The 20,297-nt window shown below is 40.2% G+C and overlaps 2 protein-coding genes and 1 long non-coding RNA gene across 3 annotated transcripts; all 3 read right to left on the reverse strand.

Annotated features, from left to right (window-relative positions):
• Positions 1–276: 276 nt before the first annotated feature.
• Positions 277–1,633, reverse strand: LOC143895669 (uncharacterized). Its single transcript, XM_077402960.1, has 3 exons — positions 871–1,633; positions 691–756; positions 277–368 (listed from the first exon to the last, which is right to left on the reverse strand). Exons 1-3 carry the CDS (start codon positions 1,631–1,633, stop codon positions 277–279), a joined length of 921 nt encoding a protein of 306 aa, XP_077259086.1.
• Positions 1,634–2,798: 1,165 nt separating this feature from the next.
• LOC143895670 (uncharacterized) lies at positions 2,799–6,618 on the reverse strand. Its single transcript, XM_077402961.1, has 2 exons — positions 6,537–6,618; positions 2,799–4,369 (listed from the first exon to the last, which is right to left on the reverse strand). The coding sequence occupies exons 1-2, from the start codon at positions 6,616–6,618 to the stop codon at positions 2,799–2,801; spliced, it is 1,653 nt and encodes a 550-aa protein (XP_077259087.1).
• A 2,401-nt stretch (positions 6,619–9,019) lies between these two features.
• LOC143895668 (uncharacterized) lies at positions 9,020–10,017 on the reverse strand. Its single transcript, XR_013256393.1, has 2 exons — positions 9,279–10,017; positions 9,020–9,150 (listed from the first exon to the last, which is right to left on the reverse strand). It is a non-coding gene; the product is annotated as an uncharacterized LOC143895668 (long non-coding RNA).
• Between the last annotated feature and the right edge of the window lie 10,280 nt (positions 10,018–20,297).

A 20,297-nucleotide genomic window follows, 5' to 3' on the forward strand; every position in this document is an offset into this window, starting at 1 on the left:
TTTTGTGTTTCAAAAAATAAGTAAAGTACATACTACTATAGTCATCGATTATTAATAATATATACCGCGCACCCCCTAATGAATTTACTGGCATAGGCCCACAAATATCCATGTGTAATAGCTCTAACGGTTGCATACTTTGATCATATGGTACTGGCTCATGAGACTTCCTCGATAGCTTACAAATTTTACACGCATCGCATGTGACATTTTTTATGTTGCTACTTACTTCTATCGCAATCTCATTCTTTATCAGTCTCTGCATGTATTCGTTGTTTATGTGGCCCAGTCTACGATGCCACAAATCATCGATATTTCCTGAAAATTTTTCTCGAGCCATTGTATTAGTAATACTATCTGCTCCAGCACTGCAACATTTATAATCATTATTGTCATCTAACCATGGAATCATGTTAATTACGAAATGACCGTTCACTCGATCTCCTATGGTTATGATTTCACTACTATCCTTCTTACAAATTTTTACTTCGTGATCTATAAAATTAACCTCTAATTTATGGTCCATTAGCTTCATTACAGATAGCAAGTTATTACGCAAATTAGGCACATATACGACATCGTGCATTACAATATAGTTTGACATATCTTCATCATTTCGCACTTTAAGTTTTATAGTACCTATTCCTTTTGACTTTACGACATTATGCCGACCGGCTAAATAAACCTTACCATTAATCGATTTAAACGTTACAAAGTTCTTCTTATCATTTGTCATATGTGACGTACAACCGCTGTCTACAATCCAATCATTATGTCTAAGTTTAGGGCATACATTCGCATTAAAAGTCTGGAAACTAACAGCATCTACCTTTTGATCTGATGCGCAGTCTGCTCTCTTATTGTTGTTACCTTTACTGTCGTTAGTATGTTTTCCACGATTTTCGAAGGTTTGTCCTTGTCTATCTTTCCGATGGTAACAGTCTTTCGCCACGTGACCCAGCTTACCGCAAACAAAACATTTCTTCTTGTTGTTGTATTTCTTCTTACGATCACGTGCCATGTACGCCTTTTCTTGACTGTCGGTGTTGCTGGTACCCGCATTCTTCGTTTGTAGTTCCCTTTCCTTTTCTTTAAGGATTTCTTGAACTTCGTCTAGCCTCTTTTCCTTCTGAGTTTTTAATATCTCACGGGTTTGGCTAAATCTGTGATGGAGTCCCCTGACGACGTTGTATACTAGCTGGCGATCGGATATGGGTAAGCCGGCTGCATTGCATTTTACCGCTAATCCTCGAGCACGGCTTATATATTCGTTGACTGTTTCGTCATCCGTCATCCTGATGTTCCGTAGTTCCTCTCCAGCGTCAATCGCTCGGTCTTCCGCTGGTCCCGTGTACGCGTCGAGTATTGCATTCCACAATTGCTTCGCACTATATACGGTGGCGAATTGCAAAACTTGTTCGTCACTCAACGATAGGCGTATACACGCTACGGCGTCAGCATTTTTCTCGTCCCATTCCGTTTGCTCTTTCTTCTTGTCATCTCCCACTGGTCTATCACTAGTTATGGCACTCAGCAGTCTTTTTAACTGTAAGACGGATTCCATTTTAACTCGCCAGTGGAAGTAGTTATCTCCCTTCAGCAACGGGATCGTGGGCAAGGTCAAGTCCGCCATCGTTCCTTCACTCACGTTCCTCGAACGTTGTCTCGTCTGCAACCACGCTCTGCTACCAATTGTTGGAGGTCGAAATAAACTGCAGTTAACTTTTAATTATATTTAATGATAAACGTAAAAGACGATGTATAGGTGAGATATGCGAACAAAAGCTCTTAACACGTGCGGTATCAACGACGAGTCTTTTCTTTCTGATGTGTCGACGTCGGACGCCTTACATGAGTACCAACGATGTATATGTACATACTACTTCTGTATTAACTCTCGCTTGACTGATACAAACATAGAAATAACAGAATATAGATCGGTTTGTCACCACATGAGTTAGCTTACAATACGTCTCGTTAATTTGTGTTGACTCGGCAGAAGTATAAGATGGCGTGCGTCTGCAGGTAGCCCGGAATTTTTTAATCTGCCGCCCACTCGCAATAATCCATCCTCATCGATAAAAGGAGCTAAAGAAAGCAATCTGCTTGTGGGGCTAATGGTAACGCCTTTGATCAAAGCCCTATATTCCTCGGGAAATGCGTTTCTTTGAACTGCCCTGCACACGAAGTTTAACGCAGTACCGATCTCTCTGGGCGAGACAAAGACTGTCGGCCCAGGCGGCTGGTGCCTTTTACAGAGCCTAAAGACGTAGGATAGAATGCGACACACTTTGTCTATTGCCTGCTTGGACACGTTATTCAAATTTTCCTGAGCTTGATAGGAATAACAAAATACATCGCGCGCTTGATCCCATTGGATTCCTAGAATACGCGAATTTGTGTTATCGTTTATGTCGATTGGTCCTCCGCATTGATCGTCTATTTCCTCCAGCAAGACGGGAAGGTTCGACGCCCACTTGCTAAGTTCGAAAGATCCTAAACGCAGGAGTTGTATTACCTCGTCGCGAATTAGTTTGACGTCCTCAATTTTGTCCGCCCCCGTTAGAAGGTCGTCTACATAAAAATCGCGCTGAACGTGCTTTGACCCCACCGGAAAGCGCGCCGCATAAATTTCGGCCAAACGTTTAAGGCACCGTGTGGCCAAATAAGAAGCAGGGGCCGTCCCGTACGTTACCGTATTCAGTTCGTACGTGTCCACGTTTGATTCTATGTCTGTTCTCTACAAAATTCGTTGGAATTTCGTCTGCGCGGGGTCAACGAGAATCTGACGGTACATCTTAATTATGTCCGCCACGAAAACGTATGCGAATGTGCGAAATCGCAATCAAAAAGGAGGTTATGTCCTGCTGGACCACTGGCCCTATCATAAGCGCATCGTTGAGGGACAGTCCTGAGCTACTTTTACACGACGTATCGAAGACAACGCGGATTTTCGAAGCTTGATCGGAGTTTTTGTAAACGCTGTGATGGGGAAGGTAGAAGGAGGGTGATTCCTCATTTGGTGGAACGTCCACCCTTCGCATGTGCCCTAGCGATTGGTATTCACTCATGAATCGCGAATAGTGATCCTTTAGGACGGGATCCCGTTTGAAACGCCTTTCAAGATTTAAGAATCGCTTTAATGCAATTTCTTTAAAGTCACCTAGTTTATTGATCACATGCTCCTTGAAAGGAAGCCCTACCACGAATCTACCTTGAGGCGTTCGCGAAACCTTGTCAAGAAAGTGCTGCTCGCAGCGAGCTTCATCAAACGTGTGATTACTTGATTCATTCATGACATTTTCCTGTTTCCAGATAAGTGCTAATTGTTCGTGCAATTGCACGTTGGATACATTCGCGTGAAAGGCTTGAACGCGTTGAATCGAACTGGAAGAGCCACCTAAGCGACCCGCTAGAATCCATCCTAAACGAGTTTTTTGCAGGATAGGGTGCTTGGCTGAGGCCTTGATTTGTCCCACGTATAAAATGTCCCAGAATAGTTCCGCACCTATTAAGGCATTGACTTCTAAAGATTTGTGGAATTGAGGATCCGCTAAGTTTAAGTTACGTGGAAGGTCGAATGTCTCACGCTTGAGACTAGACGCCGGCAGTTTATTTGTTACTTGATCCGCGACGATGCAAATAATATTAGCAGAGTATGAATTAAATCTAGAGTGTAATTTTAAATGAACAACTTGCGAGAACTGAGTGACCGTTCCATTTATTCCCGAAATGGATATGTCCAATGACCGCAGCTTTATCCCGACAAGATTCAAGAATTGCCTTGAAATAAAGTTCGCTTGCGATCCGCAATCTAGTAAAACGCAGCATTCCCTGGGCGAGCCCTCGTGATCGTCTACGTACACGACTGCTGTGGAGAGCATGGCCTGTTTATCACCCGAGGACCATGAGTGCGTAACCACCGCGGAAGGGGACGTTGTCGCGCCTGTCGCTTTATTTTCCCCGTCATTAATGCCATCGCGAGAATCGGTTTCGGTTTTTGCGTGGAGTAACGTATTGTGCTTGGCCTTGCAGGTCTTACAGGAGCCCGAAGTGTACTTGTTAGCCACGTGCGTGGTGGAGCGTAAACAGTTGACACAAAGTTTTCGAGTGCCTGAAATTCTACAAGCGATGGAAAGCGCCAAGAAATCGTTGCATCGACATACGGAATGATCACCGCTGCAGTAACTACATTTGTATTTCAGAACCGCGTGACAGGCGGCCTGATGCTTCGCGTTTGACTTAGAACGTGTGCTGACACTCGATTTGCCTATGGCCTCTAACACTTGGCATCTATGAGCGATAAAATCTAAGAGATGCTTCAAGGTTGGAAGCTCGGAGCCGGTCAAGAAGATCTGCCACTCTCGCGCTGTGAATGGATCAAGATTAAAATTAAAGTAATTAAAATCGACCTGACTGGCAATATATATAACGTCTTTCCGATATGAACATTGAAAAACTGTGAGCCAACTTGGTTTGTCGGATTCACACAGCACTTTTTTCAGATCAATATCGAGACATTATTAATTTTGACCATGGTTTTGGTGAGTTGATGTAATTTCTAAATTAAATAGTTTTTAATTTTATTGCGAAAAATATTACCCCAGCCAGGGTTTGAACCTGGAACCTCCCGTATACCGTGCGGGTGTCGTGCCAATTCGACCACTGGGGCTGTGGTAATATTTATCGCAATAACAACTGTAAGATGGAGCACCGATTACTAGGTCGACGGTGTATAATAAACAGAATAATAAATTTCTTTCGCCAGTATATAGAATAACAATTAAAGTAATTTAAATCGACCTGACTGGCAATATATATAGCGTCTTTCCGATATGAACATTGAAAAACTGTGAGCCAACTTGGTTTGTCGGATTCACACAACACTTTTTTCAGATCAATATCGAGACATTATTAATTTTTCAATGTTTATATCGGAAAGACGTTATATATATTGCCAGTCAGGTCGATTTAAATTACTTTAATTGTTATTCTATATACTGGCGAAATAAATTTATTATTCTGTTTATTATACACCGTCGACCTAGTAATCGGTGCTCCATCTTACAGTTGTTATTGCGATAAATATTACCACAGCCCCAGTGGTCGAATTGGCACGACACCCGCACGGTATACGGGAGGTTCCAGGTTCAAACCCTGGCTGGGGTAATATTTTTCGCAATAAAATTAAAAATTATTTAATTGAGAAATTACATCAACTGACCAAAACCATGGTCAAAATTAATAATGTCTCGATATTGATCTGAAAAAAGTGCTGTGTGAATCCGACAAACCAAGTTGGCTCACAGTTTTTCAATGTTCATATCGGAAAGACGTTATATATATTGCCAGTCAGGTCGATTTTAATTACTTTAATTGTTATTCTATATACTGGCGAAAGAAATTTATTATTCAAGATTAAAAACCAATACGTATATTAAAAGATTGTCCCAATAAGCGGTCGGACGCCGCAATGCCTGAAGCGCGTGAATATGTTTCGTTGCGCCATCCGCAATTTGACGCAATTCTACAGCATTTTCCTTCGTCATGGACGGAAGCTCCATGATAGATTTGACGTGAGTATGCACGATGAGTCGCTTATTATCATAGCGTTCCTTTAAGAGGCGCCACGCCACATCGTAATTTAGATCTGAGATTTCGAGATAATTAATGACATCGCTTGCCTCGTCCGAGAGGCATCCGCGCAAATACTGCATTTTCTGAACGTTTGAGATGGCGCTTGAATGAATTATTGAGTTGAAAACGTCGAAAAAGGGAAACCATTTGTCGTACTGGCTGGAAAACTTTGGCAGATCTAGTTTCGGTAACCGTATACGTTTATTATAAACTCCGACTTGTTGGAGAGGCCGGAAGTTGCCGGTGACGGCGTTGCTGCGTCCCGCGAGGGGGGATCGTCGCGATGAAGAATTTCTGTAATTCTGGCGGCAAATGTATAATATGCATCTTCGAACGCGGAACGATCTGAGGTTTCACTTATTTCGTCGACGATTTCGATTTGAGTTTGCACTGCGTTATATTCTGACCAATATTGGTCTAGCTTGATCTTGCGCTCCTTGAGCTGAGTGCTTACGGATGGCGTAACGGCCGTAATACTGAAGCGACATACGTCCCGGTACGCGTGCACGAAGACTTTATAGTCGCGCGCTGCCTCTTTAACGTAGCTAGATTTTGTTCGCTGCGTGGTGTCCCTCTCTCTCTCTTGTGACGTTTCAATATGGCGACTGGGGGTGACGGTGGCGCTCGGTTGCCTCTGGAAATTTCCCGCCGAATCTCGATGTTTCCCGCCGAATCTCGTCGTTTCCGCCGCAGTTTCTGGAAACTTCCTTCGTCGCTTCTCGATGATTTTCGCCGTAGCTCGATGATTGACGTTATCTCTCGATAACTACTGCTCTCGTGGAAAGCGAAAGGCTGTTTTCTTGAGCCTCGTCGCTCACTACGCCTTTGACTGCGGCAGGAAAGACCAGACGATGATGTTCATCCGTCTCTGGTTTTTTCCAGACGTCGTACGTTGTTACGAGAAGGTAGATAGTACACCTTCCGAAATGGCGCTTGTTCGAGCTTGACCTTGTGCCTGATGGTGCCGATGTACGCGCACATGATTGCCACGCCCGAAAATCCCCTTGTCTAGGATTTTGGCTGGCAATCGCAGCTTCACTGGTTCACTTTCTGGATGCTCGGAGACTTGCTCGACTGACACGTGCGTGTGGTGGATGACCGGGAGTGTATCCGGTATCCGGCTCGAAGGACCAAAGTGTAAAATATGCAGCGCCTGGTTGCGCTCCCGCGAATGATCTACGGCGTTTTCTCGCGATCGGGCGAGTCGAGAAATGACTCACATTATTTCTTTGAATTGTCTGTTTTAATATAGCAGTATACACACACAAGATCGAGTCCCGAACAAAACCAAAGTCGTTACGAATAACTTAAAATAATAGCAGCCGGTCCGAACACGTGCGAACCGGTGCGGTAGCGAGACGAGTCTGAACTAGTCTAAAGTCTGAAGTCGCACGAGCCGGGCCCGGCGACATAGCGAACATAACCGAGGCGCGCCGGACGGAGCCGAACGGTCAGCTCGACGCGAAGTTCGCGCCGACGAACGCAGTCGTCGCAAGAAGATCGGTCAGAGTGGATTCCGCTGTACCGATTGGACCGAAAATAAATTTAAGGAATAAATTTACCGAACAATTTTATTCATATTAGTATAAGAGTTGTAGGGGTTAGGTTAGGTTAGGTGTAAAGCGAACCAAAAAAGAGTACTTTTTATATAAAATTATTTACTATATACAGGGTGCCTGAATGTTTGGTACTTTACTCGTATCCAGATAGAGCGGACCAAACTGAGTCGAAAAGTCATATACCATTTTGCAATTTTCGGAATTATTGATGAGTTATTAATGATTGAAAATCACCGTATTAGCCCGGCCCACCGCCAAATGCAAGCGCGCGACGAGATGCGGTCGCCCCGCGATCGCGCGGCGCGCGAGCAATTTTTTATTACAAGCGGCGATGGCTACGCACGAGCTACGTGTAACGCTAGACCCCCGTCCTAAGCGATGATAGTTTTTGCCTTTTTTAAATAAAAATAAAATTTTCTAACAGCATAGAAAATTTTTTTGTGCGTACGTATGTACATACGTGTGTACATGCATACATGTACACAGAAAATTTCTTGATAATAGTCTTAAAATGTATTTTTTACAAATTTTATAAAAAGTCTTTATCATGTACTAATAAGCAAATCGAATTTTGGTTTTAATTTTATATTTGAAACTTTTTCACCAATCTTCGCCAAATTTAAAACAATCTTCCTTTAATGATACTTTATATTGTTGCGCTTGTCGCGAAGCACTCTCTCTCGCTTGCACACTCACGCGCACTCACTCCCGAAACCCGCGGAAATAAAGGAAACACCGTTTATAAAAAGAAAAACTTGATCAGCGTTTATTAAAGAAAGCTCGATATAGAGAGCGTGAACACACGTTTGAATAATTCCGCGGCTCGAGAACAATCTGTCAGTTGTTGTTTTATCAATACAGCTCGTTGCTAAGGACGTTTCGCATCTTCTCATACCGGGCGTCTCGGACAGACTCGCACGGGCGCAACACTACCCTTTCTTTTCAAGATTGTCGTCCCGACAATCCGGAAAAGCAGTTTGTCCTATCAGGGCGTTCCCTCATTGCGGCTTCCAGGGAACTTAACTTCCTGTCCTACCCTGGGCTGTTGCCTCAGGTTACCGGGCGCCGCTGTCTCAACCGTTCCTCGGACGTCCTCTTTTTCAACAGCGGATCCCCACGGCATCCAGAGAAAGATGGCCAATCCTCCTCTTCTGCCTTTAGGGCTACCCCTACCTTACTCCGTTACAGGGAACCTCGCCCTTTTTTCTAAACTCAGCGCCGGCTTTTCGTCCTCAGCTACTCAGCGCGAAGACGTCTTCTTGGTTCTCTTCGGCATATCGCCCCACTTGAAGTTCTTCGGACAAAGGGGGAAGAACTTCCTGAGGACCCAACGCCAATCAGATTCCCCGAGTCTCTGCCTCAGCATTTGCCCAAATCCCTCGGAAAACCTCAGTCGAAAACCGAGGGTAGAGGCAGACTTCTTAAAAAAACTGAGCGTTCTCCTGCCTCTTTCCAAAAATCTCATCCTGGATTATAAGCGTCTCACTAGACAAAAATAAATACACGCAGAAAGAAAATAATGCACAAAACTGTTAAAAGTAGTCTGATGTCGCTCCATTCGCTATCGCATTAATACATTACCGCCTTAATACATGACGTTAGCGCCTTAATACACAACCGGCGCCACCATCTTAATAAGTACAGTCCCTTTTTGTCTTTTGTTTTATATCGAGTCTTATCCGAAGTTATTTGTTACGATTGTAATTACAAGCACTGCATTAAGCTGAACACAAGCTCTGAGAGATATAAATAAACAGTTTTATTTAAAAAACAAAAGTCGTTTTTGTTCGACCCAACTGGCCAAATAATTAATATATTTAAAATTTACAACGTTTCAACCGCAATTTCGGTCCTTTTCAAGTGATTCATCAAGCTATGCATCCTCAAAAACCGCGTACAAAATATCGATTACGTCGCTGACATCGTGCCCTAACCACATCATGCACACGTAAAGCTGAAAAAATGAAATAAACTGACGATAGTCAAAAAGATAAAAACACTCAGAAGTCATAAAATAAAACGTAAGAATAAAATTAAATTGTTAAGTTATAAATAATGTACAAAGTAAAATGAAAGGCTTACATATTCTGTGCGTCAAAACGGAAAATGAGAACGGTAGCGCAGAACGAAGAAACGTCGCAAGCTATAACTGCGAACACATCAGTACAGCGTGACAGACGAAGTCATACTAAAAATGACCGATACATAACAAATAAATAGATGTATTCACAGGTGGAAACGAGCAGAACAAAAGTGTAAGTTAGGTGACGCCAATCACACGGTTGTAATTCACGGGCAGACTTTCTGTGTCTTTTTGAAGATTGATTGCGCAATCGCATTTTTCAATAAAAAACGTCTCAGAGATTTCTCGTTTTTTAAAGTGTCGCTCCTTATATAAAATTTTTGGTTGTTGCCAATTGAAATCATGGTTATGCGTGAGACGGTGCCTTACTAACCACAGAATGATTATCACTATTCTTCCTAATATCACAGAAATGTTCCTTAACACGTATCTCTAGGTGCCGAATCGATTTTAACCACAGTATAAACTTTGCGTAATCAAAATTTTCGCTATCCTGCACGGACTCCCAAACGGAACATGCCTCCTTTCTCAAACTTGCAGCGAGAACGATGGTTTTCGACGCGTCGCTTCTACAATTTGTACGCGCGATCAAATACTTAAATCTGTGAAAAATATCCGGTAAATCTGAAGAATAGTGGCCTCCTCACCGATTTCGTTCAACTTGGGCTTAATCGACGCGTTTTTGCACGAAACGACCGAATCTGGCAGAAAGAAGTGTCGCTCTGCCCCGCGAAGCGAGATATTAACGGTTAAATTTGACAGGAATCAGGTTATGATTCCTGTCATACCGACGAGATGCAGCGACTACGACCATGCCCTGCGGCCACACGCGCATGCTCAGTGGCCGCATATTTACATGTACTTTTCATATACCAACTATTCTCTGCTTTAACAAATTATTTCTGTTACAGTTATTAAGCGTTTAAGTTAACAAAACATAAATAATTTGTTAAAGCAGAGAATAGTTGGTATGTGAAAAGTACACATAAATATGTATGTACTTACCAAGCAGACAGTTGTCACGTGACCTTCTTTTGCATGCGCGTGCGGCCACTGAGCATGTGCGTGTGGCCACAGGGCATGTTCGTGGTCGCTACCAGTCGCTACATCGCGTCGGTATGACAGGAATCATAACCTGATAGTCGTCAAATTTAACCGTTAATATCTCGCTTCGCGGGGCAGAGCGACACTTTTTTCTGCCAGATTCGGTCGTTTCGTGCAAAAACGCGTCGATTAAGCCCAAATTGAACGAAATCGGTGAGGAGGCCACTATTCTTCAGATTTACCAAATATCCCCGTAACGGAACCGTCCCGTCATAAGTATCGGGTTCTATTTTAAGGCCTAACTTCGCGCGCACGTCACTTTCCCTTGCGAACGCATTCCCCGGACCCATATCTCTGGAAGCTCTATACGTGGGAGGACTTACCTGTTCGTGTTGGTGAAGCTTATCTCTTGCTGGAGCTCGCTGTCTTGCTGTTGGAGCGCTGAAGCGAACTCCCTTTGCGCCTACTCTCTCCGCAGTCGGCGCATTTCCTGATATAGTGGACGGTTTGAAGAGTCGCTGCCTCCATCATAGGCTTCGGTGTGTCCGCCCATGTCTTTTTCCTCGAAGGCGCTGCCGTAGCCATCGTGTCCTTGCTGTCGTCCATCCCAGACGAGCCCCCAAAATGTTGCGCTCGTCGCGAAGCACCCTCTCTCGTTTGCACACTCACGCGCACTCACTCCCGAAACCCGCGGAAATAAAGGACCGTTTATAAAACGAACACCGTTTATAAAAAGAGGAACTCGGTTAGCGTTTATTAAAGAAAGCTCGATACAAGGAGCGTGAACACACATTTTTGAATAATCCCGGGGCTCGAGAACAATCTGTTGTCAGTTGTTGTTTTATCAATACAACTTGTTGCTAAGGACGTTTCGCATCTTCTCATACCGGACGTCTCGGACAAACTCGCACAGGCGCAACAATATGTATATAAGATTACATGTATAACATGTACACTTTTTAGGCAAAAATCGGTAACCTTCACCGATCATTGCCAAATTCAACACCAATCTACCTTTAAAAATACTTTATCCATAAAAAAAAATTAAGTTCGATATCTCAAAATTCGCTGAAATTAGAGTAATTATGTAGATTTTTTTAGATAGAAATTGGTAATCTTTTTATTATTAGCAATTTTTATTAGTTCTATTATATTTTTCAGTTTTTTCTACCCCTATTTCATATAAAATTTTTTAAGATTTGGTTAAGCAGTTCTTGAGTTGTAGAAATTTTGGTAAATTTGGCACACACACACACTACATACACACATACGGACATTTTTTTAAATTACGATTTTCCGACGTTTCAGAACATTTTGAACACATTGATATAAAAAACTAAAAAAACAATTTTTTCTTTGGTCTTTTCCACCCTTATTTTATATATAATTCTTTAAAATTTAGTTGATTAGACCTAGCCCTATATGCGATCAAAGGTCCACTATCGAAGTTTATGAAAACAAAGCTTCTTCTATGAGGAAGCGAAAAGAAGGAAAAAGAACACATAGGAGATTTCGATTTTTACTAGGTGTTTGTACTATAGCATAAGGGCTCAGTCACAATAAGAAAAATATAGAATAAGATAAAGGGTAAAACTGAAGGAGAGCTCCCTCCTCACCGATTTCGACGAAATTAGGCTTAATCGATTCGTTTTTGCACAAAACGAATGAATCTGGCAGAAAAAAGCCCCGCTCGGCCCTGCGACGCGAGATATTAACTGTTAAAGTTGACGACTATCAGCAGGTTATGAGACCTGTCATACCGACGCGATGTAGCGACTGGTAGCGACCACGAACATGCCCTGCGGCCACATGCGCATGCTCCGTAGCCGCACGCGTATGCAAAAGAAGGTCACGTGACAACTGTCCAAGCGGTAAGTAAAACAATTTCAAATGTTGATTCTCTTTTGTTAATTTTACGAGTCCAATAAAGGATTTACACTGCGTCCGATGTTCGACGTACGACGATCCGACAATGAGACTGCACGAGTTTCTCGTCGGTATGATAGAGAAAAGTTAATTAATTATTTAATCGAGCATCATTTAATTGATAAAGAAATACAGTGTCCAAAATATAATAATAAATTAATAATTGATACAAGTAATGTCAGATTTCGATGCCGGAAAACATATTATGAAAAGAATTCCAGTAAAAAATATGTAAAAAAACAATGTCAGTTCCAAACAAGTGCAAAATGTGATACGTGGTTTAGCAAATATTCCTTTTAAGTTGCACTTGTAGAAGCCTCCGAGACATCTGCTTCAGCTTCACCAGGGATCTTCGGTGGATATATTTCCGCAATCGTACAAACAAACCGCTCAACCGATCTTCGTAATCATGAACGCGTTTGAAGAGATATTCCGCTAAATATCCCACCAAGTGTGAAGTACGTGTTCCGTACCGCGGGATATTAGCTTTTACCTCTCCTCAAACGCGTTCTATGTGCTGGGTGTGGGCTCCTAAAATTTAAAAAACTGTCAATGCATTTATACATTTCTTAATTTCTCTTTAATATATCATAGTTAAAGTAAAAAATTTGTAAATTATTTAAAATGTTTATACTTACCAGTATATCTGGGTCGATGAAATTCATGGAATGATTAACAGTCAGATTAACACATATTTATATGTACTTTTCATATACCAACTATTATCTACTTTAACAAATTATTTCTGTGTAATTTGTTAAAGCAGAGAATAGTTGGTATAGAAGAGCACAGATTTATATGTACTTTTTATATACCAACTATTCTCTGCTTTAAAATTTTTATTTCTGTTTTGTTAACTTCAACACGCTTAATATCTGTAACAGAAATAATTTGTGTTCAAAAATATTCTCTGTTGTAATCAAAACTACAAACTTGAAAACAATATGTTCAATTTTATTATTTATTAATTGGATTAAAATTTTGATTTAACATTTCTTTAAAATAAACGTGATAACTGTATGCACGGCTGCGTCGAATATGTCCTAATTCCTAAAAAGTATAAAAAACAGAATAATTAATACTTATTTGATATATACTTATCAATTGAAATTACCTCGTGATTTAAATAGCTAAATCTATCTTTAATATTGCGCTTCCTTTCCGCTGTATACGCATTTTTCAACATAAAAGCTAATATATCGTGCAAAAAATCTTCGGATACTCGGGATACTGCATTCAAGTAGGAAAAATTGACAAGGATCATTCGATTGTGATTTTTGAGATTTTTATCCCAAAACATTTTTCGGATAAATTTGGGCCATGTTTTTGCATCGCCAACAACATCTTCAACCGCTAGCCACGGATTGCTATTTAATTGCTCTACTGAATAGGACATTGTAAATATTTTTGAATTGCACACAACAATATATGATGTAATTGAGGTTGGGCGCTCAAGTACATCGACTACACATGTGACCATTGCAGCACGGAGCATGCGCATGTGGTCGCGGAGCATGTCCGTAGTTGCTGCATCGCGTCGGTATGACAGGTCTCATAACCTGATAGTCGTCAACTTTAACAGTTAATATCTCGCGTCGCGGGGCCGAGCGGGGATTTTTTCTGCCAGATTCATTCGTTTTGTGCAAAAACGAATCGATTAAGCCTAATTTCATCGAAATCGGTGAGGAGAGAGCTCTCCTTCAGTTTTACCCTTTATTCCTTATTCCTTTATCTTATTCCTTATTTTTCTCATTGTGACTGAGCCTTAACTCCCGCATGCCAAGAATGCCGTATATCCCAAACAGGTGGGATATACAAGATATCAAGCTAAACAAAGTATACAAGAGCTGTGCACTTGTATTTTGCTGTATTCCAGCTTTTACTATTCCTCTACACTTATGCATGTATAATGAAATAACCATTAAACCTTTTACATTCTCTACAGCAGTGATCGGCAAAAATTCTGTTTTTAGTAATGATATCGGCGATTATTTTTAATTAATCAAAAATAAAAAATTTAAATGTTTTTAATTTTAATTAACAAAAAATTAGTAATTAATAAAATACTAAGTTTTAAATTTAAAATAATTATTAATTAATTGAAAATGTAATACTCTGTTTAAAAAATTAATAAATAATCAGAAATATATTGCTCATAATTTAAAAATTGGCAATTATATAAAATAAATTGTCAGTTTTTAAAAAAATTACATTTAGAAAAAAATATTTTTAATTTTTAAAAAAATTAGTAATTTTTAGAAAGTAAATTATTTGAACAATTAATAGATAATTATTAAAAAATATATTACTAATTTTTTAGAAAATTAGCATTTATTAATTTGTAAAGTATTCGTTTTTAAAAGTACATTAGTTGCAGTAGAAATGAAACGATGACGTTAACTATACTAAATAATTTTTTCCTACTGAAAATTCGTGTCTTTTAGGAAAATTTGCAATTACTGGATGAACTATAATTTGACGATGGTCTCTTGCTCTCTCTTAAGGCCATCGCGCACAAAATTGCATAGGCTGCATAAGCATAGCATAAGACCGCTGGACCGGCTGGACCAATCTTATGTAAATTAATATGGCGACTTTATACTGGATGCTCATTGGTTTAGCGGTCTTATGCTACGCTATACCTGCTTCCTACACTCATATCCGTCAAAAATAAATTACTGGCTTGTCAAAAAATAAAGTTACAATTTTGTAAAAAGTTAGTGTTTGGATTATTGAAAAGTTTGCAGTTGCGCTTTAAGCCAATTTTTGATGTTGAAAATGAAGGACGGATTAGCGCTGTAGCAGCAGCTTCACATCCTAAATTTAAATTGAACTGGCTCAATTGTTTAAGTCGCTCAGTGCAAGCAAATGTTATAGTAGCAATAAAAGAAGCACTTGCTTCTGTGTCGAGTAGAGTTGAAGATAAGAAAAAAGATGATAGTGTAGCTGAGGATGATTTTTTTGACTTTACATGTGATCATGATACACCTGATGTAGTCGAAACTTTTGGGGCCTCTGATGTAGAAGCAATTATTCAGAAATTTAGTACTGAAAGTAGGAATGATCTCAAATTACTTAATTTATATCTTATTGTTAAGAAAGTTTTTCTCAAATTTAATACACCTTTACCATCTTCTGCACCAGTAGAAAGATTTTTTAGTTACGCTACAATGTTTAATTTACCTAAATTTAATAAATTAACTGATGAGAATTTTGAATTAAGAGTAATTATAAAGTGTAATTCGAGTGTCGCTAAAAAAAAATAGTATTATTTACTTAGAAAACACGTGATTCTCTTAAATAATTTGGGCTTAAATTATTTAAGGCTCCTGGGTACTCGTCGCGGCCATGTTGGAATGTGAGAAGAAGTAAGAAATGACACGTTGAAAATTCTTGCGTAGTATTTCCAAATAAAAATATATTTGCTTAAAATAACACTACAGATCACTTCAGCACACTTTAAAAATACGCCGAGTTGAGGTTAAGTCTACCCCTTTTCCTTGATAGTAATAAACAGCCGTAAAACGAATGTGATACGATGCAGGTTTGTGCGCAGGCGCATGACTAGATTTTGTATTATATTCATTTTACGGCTGTTTATTAATCAAGGGAAAGGGGTAGACTTAACTTCAACTCGGCGTATTTTTAAAGTGTGCTGAAGTGATCTGTAGTGTTATTTTAAGCAAATATCTTTTTATTTGGAAATACTACGTAAGAATTCTCAACGTGTCAATTCTCAACATTTCTCGCTTATTCTCTATTGGAGAGAGTTCTTATTTCTACCGCGACGGTACGTCGTCACCGTCAACGCGGAGTTCTTGGCTCAGGGACCAGGAGCCTTAAAGAGCATTACATCAATGAGAGATGATAAATAATCTTGATTAAAAACTTGAAGAATAAATACGCTGTATCTGCTGATACGTTTATACAATATTAATATGTAAGTAATAATTAATAAATTATTCTTGTAAGTCAAATATGTACACATTTATTACCGTGTTGACTGATTTAATAATAACTGTGTGATAACAAATATAATTTTTTAATCATTGACTTCGCTTTATTTAGTACTTCTGAATATAAAATTGAAACTTCGAATACATTCATATATTTACAAAAAGTGTATGTATGTTATATGCACACTCAAAGGGAAGGAAAATTTAAGAACAACAGCTTATACTTATTAATATAATCTAATAAATAGTTAATTAATAGATATATTTTCTCACAAATCTTCACAATTATTTTTTTAGTTGTTCAAAGATTGTTGGCATTCTTAAAACAATTTTTCGCTTTATCATTAATGTGTAAAATAAGTGTATATAATCAAGAACAAGAAACTTTATGATGTTCCCTTTGTCTTGCCTAGTATCTCTGATTGTAATATTGTCAGTTACCTCATGTTCATGCTTGTTTTTGCCAAGACACCTTGTTTCAGAGTCAAGGATAAAAAATTATTTTTATTTAATTGTTAATTTTCTGAAAAATTAGAAAATATTTTTATTTAATTACTAATTTTTTGGAAAATTAAAAAATATTTTTTTTTCCATTATTTTTTAGAAAATTAAAAATTATTTTTATTCAATTATTTATTTTTGAAAAATTAGTTATAATTCTCGATTTATTATTAAATTTTCTAAGAATTAAAAAATAATGTTACACATTAATAATTTTTGTAGAAATAATCTTTTTTTGAAATTATTTACAAATTGTTAGGTAAATAAAAATAAGTTGAAAAATATTTTTAATTTTTTTGGCACTTAATATTGTATTTTGGCTTATTAATGATTGCTTTGACATTAAAAAATAAATAATGAAAAATTTTTTTTTGCCGATCACTGCTCTACAGTAATCATTTTTCATAGGTCGTAATATATGATCGCGCTACTTACTACATTGAAAAATCGATTCAACTCACGACGGTTTTTCGTTAGTATTAATAGTAAAGAACTGAAATTACAACACAATATTAATATATCATAAAGATTGTTGGATTAAAACCGTGTAATGATCTTTGAAAGCTTGGGGCGCTTCACGCAGTCATTATTATAGAGGGAACAGCGACGGCGCATGCGTTAGCGCGCTCTCCCTGTTCGTTTCAGTTTTTTCGTTCGTCCGGTCGTACACGCTGCAGTAAGCAGCACGTCGTCATTGTACATACAAGCAGTTTATTTTTGTACGGTCCGAAATATATCTCAATTATCAAGAGACACGGTAGTGTCTCGCGCCAAGTACACGCGGAGCGAGACCGACCGTGACTCTTTTACGCGACGCGACGGGTTGCGAGTACCCGAGATGTTGAGATCTCGATAACGAGTGAACGGATCAAGTTCTAAGTAGGCTTGATCGATAGCTTGGGGTCCAATTAGGGGGGGGTTTCTCTCATAATATTCCGCTACGTGCCTTACGAGCGGAGATATTGCGACGCAAAGTCCAAATGTGAAAATTTATTTTTAAGATACTCCTCCTAACGCTCTCATTCAATATTATTATGATTATCAGAGAAACGTCCTTTTCACTTTTTCGACGCTGGCGGCGCAGGTATCGCCAGTTTCGATATCGCGCGCGTATTTCAAAATTAGGTCGATAAACTTATCGGTCAGGAGGAAGATTTCTATTTAAGTAAAAATTAGGTATATATATAATAAATATTGAGTCAACGGAAAAGTAGGTTCTCTATGCTTGGCAGAAAGTGCCGCTAGGGAATTTTTAAGTCGATTCTTATGAATCAAGCTTGAATTTGATGTCTATGTATCCCAGGTTGCCGATGACAAGGTCCAGATAGTGCGCTTTATAGTTTTCGGTGTCCAGGTGTAATAATACGTTGAATTCGATGTCTACGTGTCCCAGGTTGCCGATGACGAGGTCCACATAGTGCGCTCCGTAGTTTTTGGTGTCTACGTGTATTAATATCTTGAATTCGATGTCCACGTGTCCCAGGTTGCCGATGACGAGGTCCACATAGTGCGCTCCGTAGTTTTCGGTGTCTACGTGTATTAATACCTTGAATTCGATGTCCACGTGTCCCAGGTTGCCGATGACGAGGTCCACATAGTGCGCTTCGTAGTTTTCGGTGTCCAGGTGTAATAATACGTTGAATGCGATGTCTATGTGTCCCAGGTTGCCGATGACGAGGTCCACACAGTGCGCTCCGTAGTTTTTGGTGTCTACGTGTATTAATACGTTGAATTCGATGTTCACGTATCCCAGGTTGCCGATGACGAGGTCCAGATAGTACACTTCATAGTTTTCGGTGTCTAAGTGTAATAATATCTCGAATTCGATGTTCACGTGTCCCAGGTTGCCGATGACGAAATCCAGATAGTGCGCTTCATAGTTTTCGGTGTCCAGGTGTAATTGTACGTTGAATTTGATGTCTAGATGTCCCAGGTTGCCGATGACAAGGTCCACATAGTGCGCTCCGTAGTTTTCGGTGTCTACGTGTACTAATACCTTGAATTCGATTTTCACGTGTCCCAGGTTGCCGATGACGAAATCCAGATAGTGCGCTTTATAGTTTCCGGTGTCCAGGTGTAATCGTACGTTGAATTCGATGTCTAGGTGTCTTAGGTTGCCGATGACGAGGTCCACATAGTGCGCTCCGTAGTTTTCGGTGTCTACGTGTATTAATACCTTGAATTCGATGTCCACGTGTCCCAGGTTGCCGATGACGAGGTCCACATAGTGCGCTTTGTAGTTTTCGGTGTCCAGGTGTAATAATACGTTGAATGCGATGTCTACGTGTCCCAAGTTGCCGATGACGAGGTCCACACAGTGCGCTCGGTAGTTTTCGGTGTCTACGTGTATTAATACGTTGAATTCGATGTTCACGTGTCCCAGGTTGCCGATGACGAGGTCCAGATATCGCGCTTCATAGTTTTCGGTGTCCAGGTGTAACAATACGTTGAATTCGATGTCTACGTGTCCCAGGTTGCCGATGACGAGGTCCACACAGTGCGCTCCGTTGTTTTCGGTGTCTACGTGTATTAATACCTTCAATTCGATGTTCACGTATCGCAGGTTGCCGATGACGAGATCCAGATAATACGCTTCATAGTTTTCGGTGTCCAGGTGTAATCGTACGTTGAATTCGATGTCTAGGTGTCCCAGGTTGCCGATGACAAGGTCCACATAGTGCGCTCCGTAGTTTTCGGTGTCCACGTGTATTAATGCCTTGGATTCAATGTCCACGTGTCCCAGGTTGCCGATGACGAGGTCCAGATATCGCGCTCTGTAGTTTTCGGTGTCTAAGTGTAATAATATCTCGAATTCGATGTTCACGTGACCCAGGTTGCCGATGACGAAATCCAGATAGTGCGCTTCATAGTTTTCGGCGTCCAGGTGTAATTGTACGTTGAATTTGATGTCTAGGTGTCCCAGGTTGCCGATGACAAGGTCCACATAGTGCGCTCCGTAGTTTTCGGTGTCTACGTGTATTAATATTTTGAATTCGATGTCCACGTATCCCAGGTTGCCGATGACGGGATCCAGATAGTGCGCTTCATAGTTTCCGGTGTCCAGGTGTAATCGTACGTTGAATTTGATGTCTAGGTGTCCCAGGTTGCCGATGACGAGGTCCACATAGTGTGCTTCGTAGTTTTCGGTGTCGAGGTGTAATAATATGTTGAATTCAATGTTTAGGTGTCCCAGGTTGCCGATGACGAGGTCCACATATTGCGCTCCGTAGTTTTCGGTGTCTACGTGTATTAATACCTTGAAATTGATGTCTAGGTGTCCCAGGTTGCTGATGACGAGGTCCACATAGTGCGCTTCATAGTTTTCGGTGTCCAGGTGTAATCGTACGTTGAATGCGATGTCTAGGTGTCCCAGGTTGCCGATGACAAGGTCCACATAGTGCGCTCCGTAGTTTTCGGTGTCTACGTGTATTAATACCTTGAATTCAATGTTCACGTGTCCCAGGTTGCCGATGACAAGATCCAGATAGTGCGCTTCATAGTTTTCGGTGTCCAGGTGTAATAATACGTTGAATTCGATGTCCACGTGTCCCAGGTTGCCGATGACGAGGTCCACACAGTGCGCTTTGTAGT

The sequence above is a fragment of the Temnothorax americanus genome, unplaced genomic scaffold (assembly GCF_048541705.1).
Source record: "Temnothorax americanus isolate GAGA-0224 unplaced genomic scaffold, ASM4854170v1 Scaffold162, whole genome shotgun sequence".
NCBI lineage: Eukaryota > Metazoa > Arthropoda > Insecta > Hymenoptera > Formicidae > Temnothorax > Temnothorax americanus.

Bases quoted from the DNA above. Each gene is read 5' to 3' on its own strand.
- LOC143895669 (XM_077402960.1), bottom strand. From the start codon at position 1,633: ATGGCGGACTTGACCTTGCCCACGATCCCGTTGCTGAAGGGAGATAAC. The intron at 757-870 runs GTAACAACAATA...ATTGGATTGTAG, and splicing joins ACATACTAACGACAGTAAAG to ACAGCGGTTGTACGTCACAT. The intron at 369-690 runs GTAAGGTTTATT...TAAATGTTGCAG, and splicing joins AACGTTTAAATCGATTAATG to TGCTGGAGCAGATAGTATTA.
- LOC143895670 (XM_077402961.1), bottom strand. From the start codon at position 6,618: ATGTGCGCGTACATCGGCACCATCAGGCACAAGGTCAAGCTCGAACAA. The intron at 4,370-6,536 runs GTAACAACGTAC...ATCCATTCACAG, and splicing joins GGTGTACTATCTACCTTCTC to CGCGAGAGTGGCAGATCTTC.